An 8,827-nucleotide genomic window follows, 5' to 3' on the forward strand; every position below is an offset into this window, starting at 1 on the left:
CGATTCTCCAGCTCCTAATAATCGGACATATAAACAACTTACACCATTGTAACGAGGAAAAGCTGAACTATTACAAGGTGTACGGCATTTGGTGTTTTATAGCGAAAGAGCAAAGAAACAGCGATCGGAATTACCCCGATTTTACCGATACCACGCGGTCGGAAAGCCGCGTGTGCCCGCGAGGCCGTGTTTACTCTACCTACAAATAGTCACTACAACATTAGACTCTAAACAGCTAAAATGTGTATAATAGCCTTGCTGTTTAGTTTTTTTCACTCTCCTGCAAAATTGACAGAAAGCGGATTAGACATTTAGAATCCCGCAGCAACAGTGTGAAGCCTCTGAAAGAAAAACACACAGGAGATCATCAGAGCTTCAAATTGAAACATAAAGATATGATGTAGCCCAGCGACATGACATGTAGACAGCAGCATGGACCAATGACACCAACACAGACAGTGTGTGACAATTTACCTGTGATGCTGTCACATGATTCCCAAGTGTACTTCTCTAGCGTCTGTGCATGCTCAGGTCGGATTCTCTGTGGGGTCGGCTGATGATCAGACGAAACAAATCTATGTTACTCGATATTCAGGTACAATGCCCGCACCCACACCCCCTGAAACAAAAGGTCTCAGGACATTGCCCCCACTCTTGTAACCCTCTCGCCAAGCAAGTGTCCTGGGTGAGATCTGTCTGAGAGGCTAATGATCGATATATCACGATTATCTTCATAGAGAAGATTATGTACTCATCTATTCCTAAGTTGTGTGTTATATATATATATATGTTAATATAAGAACCCTACAAAACTATTTAAATTTAAATGGTTGTGGGTTTTAATTCCTGAATCAACTGGGTCCAGCCTTGCGCCCCTGAGTAAAACGTTTACATGACACTATCACCACTCCTTCATTTGGTCAACAAGCAACTGAAAAGCATCCTTTCCATACAAGGAGCAGGGATCTGGTAGCCTACCAATCTGTCCTGCTTGACATTGGATATCATTGGCCAGCTGTTTAACTGTGTTAAGCCCCAAATTCTAATTCTTCTTAATGGGTCCCCAGAGTAGTTCCGTACGAAAACGAAAGTGCAATAATCGAGTAGTTCTTATCATGGCCTTTCCAACGATACTAAACTTGATTACCTTGCAGCCACGGAAAGTGTTGTTGTCAAGTGGTAAAGTTTAGCATTTCTTGACGTTTTGTTAGAATTTTTTTGCCCCCCCTACCGCTTTCAAATACATTTTTATATATATCAGAGGTCTCCTTAGGTTTTGGGACCTTCACAAACGGATTCTTGACACATTTTTCTGTAAGAATATCCAAATACTCGAAGTTCCATTTTTTTTTAGCAAATACCCGATTTTCTAGGGGATCGAGACCCGCGGATTCCCTTAATCTGTGATGTCAGCAGCATGTACTCAAGAAATATTTTGTCTAAATTCAAATTCTAAGTATAGAAAAAGGCAAGAAAAGATATTTCATTTAAGTACAATTGTTAATACAATGAAACATTTTTTTCTCTCTCGTGTAAAATTTCGCTTTCTTGGCTTAGTGCATTTACGATATGCTCTCTGGCTCTGTAAGTCTCAATTTTCCTTTCACAATCTGACGATGCAGATACACACAAGTCACTCCCTGGGTGCATAACAGCATGACTCTGTGTCTCTATGACATCTCCACACTAGACACCTACCTGTAACAACAAGAGCAGCAACACTCTAGTGATCTCACACTTGGCCAAGACATCACAGTATGCACCAATTGGCTGACCTGTGCTGGAAGAACCTACAAAAATAGAAGGTGACATTCAGGGAAACTGGATGTGGAAGTGATTCCACTACATTAGGGTAAAACCAGGTATCAAGTGATTCAACTACATTTCAATGGCTGAGTGCAAGACTCCAACCAATGTCAGATGGCAAAATGGCACAGCAGTGCAGAGAAATATAAGTTAAATTGATTAAGGGAAATTGTATAAGAAGTCTTCTCCTTCTTCTTCTTCTTTGTGTTCCCCCACCAGATCTCAGGGGTAGATGACTACTGATTCTTCAACCTGCAGAGCAGCTGATTTTTACATCTGAGACCGTTTGTCCTAATTCGTAGGGCCCCTTGCTTTCAGGTACAAGGCGTTCAATCATACCTACACAAAGATCAGGGGTGTGACTGAAAGACAGCAGTAAGGTAGAAGCAGTGAAAGAGTCAGGAGTAACAGAGATAGGAGCCCACAGGAGGCTTTGGTGTGGGGCTGGGGGCGTGGGGGAGGGGTTATAAAAAGGAAATGAAAGCAGATGACAGAAGACGCCTAGAGAACCGGAAAGAAGTTGAATGGAGAAATATTTAATCGCTGTCAGGTTCTGATCCTGGGACCTTTAGAAAAAGAGGTGAATGTTGTACCTCTAGACTACAAGAGCCCCTGATATGAAGAGAGTCCAATACATTAAGGGAAACTGGGTATGAAGTAATCAGATTTATCAATGGACTTTATGTTTCAATCAAGAGCATAAAAACATAAACCCACAAAGGAATAAAAAGGACAGTCCTAATAATACATTATGTCTTCTTTCCAGTAAACACAGTGACAAACCAGACACTAGTCACAAAGGGAAAAATTCTCATACTAATAGCAAGGAGACAATTCAGCTCGTTTGGTACCATGCTTGTCAACAACGCAGATGACCTTAATTCAAGTCCATAAGTCCTATTAGAGGTCCCACTTATTGAATAACCTTACAGCATTGAAAGCATTGTAAAACTTATACCTTGCTGTACATCCATACGATAACCCTCATTTAGTTCCAGGAAAGAGCAAACCAATAATGAAAGGGAGAGCAAAGAAGTAAGACCGACCGGTGGCACCTTCCAACCGCCCGCCAAAATAAATACAACAACTGCAACAAATCAGGGCCGTTCACAGTACAAAAAGGAGAATAAAACACAAAGATAAGCAGACAAAAAGAAGCAGGGGAAAGGACACTTACCTCCTCTCTCATGAGCCAGATATGCCATTTCTGTGAGAACAGCCAAGGCTCCTTCATAGTCTCCTGAATAGAATCAAACAACAGAAACAAAAACATTTATGACACACTTCAACATTGACTCCTTGTGATGATGTTGTAAAATCAAATCAGCTAAATTCACAAAAATCTAATTCTAGATGTCCTTTCAAAGGCAAATGTCAGAACATAGGGCACATCCTTCTGATATTGGCATGTTTCCAGTGACATTATATCACTATCAGTGATAATTTCCAAACATTGACAGGTCAAACAAAATGAGTATTTTAGATTGACAGTCTATGAAGACACCCATCTTAAATGGGTTAGGTAGTAGGGCGTCAAGTGGGTGTTAATTATTACATAATAATAACACAACATCGACAACTCTTTGCCTGTCAGCGTCCTGAGATATTATCCAACTTACTCGACTCCATCTTGCACTTGGCCACCATGTTTAAAGCATCAAGACAATCCAGTGCACTCTGCAACAAGTTTGTGAGGGAGATGAAGAGAATTCCAAAGGCACAAAAGCAAAAGGGTAACATTTCTCTTAAGTGCAAAATTATTAAGATTGGGTGACCTTATTTAGGCCACATATGGCCTAAATAAGCTAAACCCCCCTCCCTTGCCTTATTTAGGCCACAGTCCACTGTGGCCGAAATAAGCTAAACCCCCCTCCCTTACCTTATTTAGGCCACATCTTATAGTAGATTTCTTGAACTAACCATGGATTCGGAAGGTCGAGATTCTACTGATCTTTTTATTTAGTGCAGGGGATTATTTTAAAATAGAGGATGATACTAAATGAAAAGTGGACCAAGGGTAAGAGTTGTGTGTCTGTGTGTGTGTGTGTGTGAGTGTGTGTGTATGTGTTTGTTTTGTGTGTGGTTGTGGTGAGAGAGATCTAGAGAGAGAGAGTAAATGTAATAGTGTGTTTGTATGTGTGTGTTGTGAAGGAAGGGGGTGGGGGAGGGAAAAATAGTCTACGTGAATGACCGCCGGTCAGTTCTATAAACCACAAGCCGCCACTGTATTTATATGTGTGTGTGTGTGTGTGTGTGTGTGTGTGTGCATTTTATTATGTATACTAAAAGACTGAGCGAAGGCTTACAATGTAAATTCTGTGCTCTACAAGTAGAGAAAATCCTAAGTTTGCGCAAAACAGATTTTAGAAAAAAAGTTGGATCTAATTTCTGTAATAAAAGTAAAAGTGATAGTTATGCTGCGATTTGTTATTATTAACTCTGGAAATACAGTTAGTTGCTGAATCTAAAAATAACTAGAACTGTGCAATTCGTTTTATTTCAATTCCAAAGCCCAAAGGCATAGCAAAAAGTAAGTTAGATCTAGATCTAGCAGTTGTAGGCTCTCTGGCTGCTTCTAGCATAGGCCTGCTACTACTGATTCTAAACAGGGAATCTAGATCTAGCTATCGCCTGCACTATTAAAGTCAAATATATGGTAAAATAAAAACAAAACTGAATTTTTTGTCAGTCAGTACATCCCAATTGCCATAGCCGCATGTATTAATAGTTGAATAATGCGATACCGAAGCAACACATTATCAGTGTGCAGAGGAGAGCGAGGTGCCCGGGTCGCTGACCGGTCGATTCGGTGGTTCGGCTTTTGTAGATCTATGCATTTTTTACGGAAAGCCCTATTACTAGATCTATTAGTGTTGTGAAAACTTCAACCTCTACAGCTCAGGCGTCAAAAGATGCTGGAAAATAATAATACGTCCTGAAGTTTAATAATTTATACAGAATAACACAGTACACAGCCAGTAGTTTTTATTTCATCGAGTTATAAAAATGGCCTTCGTATAAAAATTGCCTTGTTTTCAGAAGCAAATTTTAATAGTTCTAGTTCTACCGAATCGATTTTCACGCGAATTTAACCATTTTGATGATCTTTCTTTTCCAAACAAACCGCTGTAAACCTTAAGATGTAGATCTAGGCCTGTCGGATGTGGCAGTGCGATTAACACTGAGTTGTTTAGATCTAGATCTAGACCCACAAAACACGAGGCTTCGTGGCCGATCACAAAAGTCTACGTCGGGGCTTATCGAGGCCAATTCGCCCTGCCGCGAGCACGTTCACTAAACTGCCTACTAGATAGAATCTACTACCAAAGATTCTCTACACGATCTTTGCTACTACTACTACATGTACTACTACGAGACAGTACGAGAGAGTGTCACTCAGGCAAAGCTAGACCAGTGTAACTTTGACTCAGCCACGTAGTGTACACACTTTTTATACCCCAAATTTACCCCGGAAGTCCATTCGGAGGATTTGACCTTTTCACTTGACCAAAGTGTGCCAAAATGGTAGCCTAGCTTTTGCCCCTCCATGAAGGAAAAATCTGGCCCTCATTCAAACCATTGGGATTGAGCAAAATTGTGCGTATTGTGCTTTGTTCTTTACAATATTCATTATGATTATGATCTATAAGCTGTACACTGAGACAAAACCATACTAAATGAGAAAGGTTCACCATTATGAAAGTGGAACGAACTCAGTTGCCTGAAAACGGTAGTTTGAGCATGTGTGGCCTAAATAAGCTAAACCCCCCTCCCTTACCTTATTTAGGCCACAGTCCACTGTGGCCTAAATAAGCTAAACCCCCCTCCTTACCTTATTTAGGCCATATGTGGCCTAAATAAGCACTCCCATTAAGATTTACTGCTTAAAATAGAAAACATCACAAGGTACCACCCATCGCCAATCAAACACAAGTTTACCTGACTACAACAAGATAACATCAAATCCTGTGAAAAACGAACCTTCGATTCAGATACAGGCAAGAGGTGCATAATTTTTCATATCATCACTTGCGTAAGAAAAAGGCGTAACTCCAAACTTGTTTTAGCTCACTCTGTAATGCATGGTCAAATGGAGTTAAGCATTTTTCTTGCAATAAAATTAACACAAATTTTAATAACAATATATCAGATTTAACAAAAAAGCAAACTGTGACCAGCTCAGACCTTTACACTAGAATCACAGAAAGTAGCACATTGTTTAAAAGGATTTTGATTTGCAAAGCTATGACAAATAAAACATACATCTATATATGCATACAAGTAAGTGCCAAGACATACATTATACACTACAAAAGCACAACATTCACACAAATACAAACATCCCACTTGCACACTCACAAACACATTTAAGCAGACACACATCAACACACACATGCGTACACATATAAACACAAATGTCGCACCTGTGACTGTAGCTCCGCAGCACGCTGAAAGTGGACAATAGCCTCCCCAGGTTTGCTTACTTTCTGGAGAGAAAAAAAAAGAGACATAAGAAATGATGTCCATCACATGACTGAAATCAAAAGCCTACAGCTAGCTGACACCACAAAGGTCATATCTACAGCATCTACTAGCTTCACGAGGCCTATCATGGGAAGGACTTTCAGAACTATCACTGCCTCTTAAAAAAACGTAGTGTTGCAAGAGGTGTTAGACCAATACAGTTTCACACATTTTGCAGAGCTATCACAAGACCAGTGTCGGCCACATAACCAGTATCATCCGGACAGCATTAGCAACACAACTATAGAGCAGTCAAATATTTGTGGCGCAACTTATCCTCAAATATCTCTTTTTCAGGTAGGCCAATGTCACCCATACCTTGCATAGCAGTTGGTGTCATTTTGTCTAAGCTTAATTATATTTTTCCACAACAATAGAGGCTATATTTAAACAATTTTTTTCATTAATTTATATAAAATACTCCGTCACCCGGAAAATGGGATTGTTCACGTCACAGCACTTCCATTTTTTCACACACACTTTGCATGCACATATGGCCTGCTTCACAACTAATCAGTGACCCTTTTTAGTGGCAAAACTTGTTACAAGAAATTAATTCTAAAGTGAACACATTTTTTGCACTAAAGTTTCTCAAAACAAGTGTTCAATAAGCATAATTCGTGATTAGAAAAAAATTGACGGACCTGCTTTTAAAAGTGATATTGCCCCAGCTGTAGACCTTTTAAAATCTGTAGAAACCACCCACTTGTATTTTTTTATTAGCATTTATTAAGGAATCTTCTAGAATATGGCCAACAGAAGTTTTCAAAAATATTGATCTGTTAAGACAAATTGATATATGTCATAGTGCAAAAGCTGGAGAGTCTATGTTCGATAGTTCTGGAATTTTTTACTGCACTATACCATTAGGCAAAAAAACAGTGTAACACTTCTTTCCGAAATTCGTAAGGCCAACATCATCAAACACATCCACTCTCCATAAATGTTATTTCTCCAACCCACTGGGAGAGGTGGGCATCTGTCTAGTACAGCATTATAAAAAATATAATAAATAATAATGTGAGTACATAGACACACATACACATACTGAATACAGGTTAGACCTCATGAAAATCACACAAAAGTTCAGAATCCACAAACATGATACACCTGGAACAGCCCACCATCCGTTGCATGTGGCCACTCACCCTTAGAACATTGCCCACCTCCAGGCACAGTGAAGCAGCCAGGGCAATCTGCTTGTTCTCTATGTGTACCTGCAAGACACATCAGAGACACTATTGTGAACAAACTGACATCACACTATATAACCAAACACAATGATTAGAAGAAAAGTGAAAAGGGATGGGCCGGTAACTATGACTATGTCTATAACTTTCCAAAAACAATCTGAAAGTATACATTAGCCATTCCAGCAACCATTGTTCTAAGTTTGTATGTATATGTATAGTATAGGGTTTTACGGCGCTCGCAACTGCTAAGGTCATATGAGCGCGCCGTTCTAAGATCAGGGTTCCTGCCATGAACTTCCCACCAAATTCAAGGACATTTCAAGGAGGTTTCAAGGAGAAATTTTTTTAATTCAAGGAGATTTGGTCAAGAAATTCATGACAAAAGCCTATTTTCGAAGGTCTACACTTGTCCGAAAAGAATCATATCATAGTTTCGATTTCCCTACAAAAACTGTTCACAGGATGACTGCCAACCCGGCTTCTCAATTTTCCGGTGGGGGGGCCTCATCCATTCTCCAGGGCATGTTACATAACAATGACTGTGCATGCTTCATTTATATATTATTTATTAATATATACACAGAATGGTGCGCACGCACGCATGTAGGTACATTCCAGTCAGCAACATGTCAGTGTGGCACTGGCATACTGTGACTTAGGTATTGCAGTCAGTTCTTACTTATTTATATTTTCCCCTCATCATATTCCCCTATATAAACTATATAAAAATGAATCTTGCTTTGAGCCTGAGAAAAGGCCTAGAACCAGAATATCCACTGTCAAGAACCAGTTTGGGTGTCAAGGTTTATACAATATACCTAAAAGATAAAAATTATTACTCTAACTAAAAATAGAGTAATAACATGAATGTCTCAAGTAGACCTATTCAGTGTGAGAGGTGTAAAAACTGTGGGAGGGCAAGACGCAGTGACACTGAAAATCTGCAAATCTTGAACAGAGAGCTCAAAAATAGAATACAATAAAGTAGTCTCCGCCTAAGATCCCGGTGCTCGGGAGCCAAGAAATGCGGGATCTTAAGCGAACCGGGATCTTAACCAACGAACCCAGGGAAGAATCTATGGTGACCCATGTTAAGGCTCACAATCGGTAAAATGGTCTCCCTCCACTCTAAAATGAACTGATGTGACCCCTTGGTGGGTTTATGACATACGGCGAGCAAAGTGTGGTTAACCTTGATGACCTATCACAGTGCATAGTGGCATGAGGCGTGCCATTTTCACAAATTATCCTATCATGGTTCTCAATATCTACGCTTATCCAGCTGCCCCTCCCCTTTACCTGTA

At 39.9% G+C, this 8,827-nt stretch overlaps 1 protein-coding gene across 1 annotated transcript in view; it reads right to left on the bottom strand.

Annotated features, from left to right (window-relative positions):
- Positions 1-8,827, bottom strand: part of LOC101852934 (40-kDa huntingtin-associated protein) — a 28,391-nt gene that overhangs the window by 4,263 nt on the left and 15,301 nt on the right. The window contains exons 5-10 of the mRNA XM_005100111.3: positions 7,479-7,547; positions 6,231-6,293; positions 3,426-3,483; positions 2,984-3,046; positions 1,699-1,790; positions 475-553 (exon numbers count right to left, since the gene is read on the bottom strand). Of these exons, the coding sequence (XP_005100168.1) occupies positions 475-553; positions 1,699-1,790; positions 2,984-3,046; positions 3,426-3,483; positions 6,231-6,293; positions 7,479-7,547 (424 nt within the window). The remainder of the gene's footprint in view (positions 1-474; positions 554-1,698; positions 1,791-2,983; positions 3,047-3,425; positions 3,484-6,230; positions 6,294-7,478; positions 7,548-8,827) is intronic.

This window comes from Aplysia californica, unplaced genomic scaffold (genome assembly GCF_000002075.1).
Source record: "Aplysia californica isolate F4 #8 unplaced genomic scaffold, AplCal3.0 scaffold00236, whole genome shotgun sequence".
In the NCBI taxonomy this organism is placed as follows: Eukaryota; Metazoa; Mollusca; class Gastropoda; order Aplysiida; family Aplysiidae; genus Aplysia; species Aplysia californica.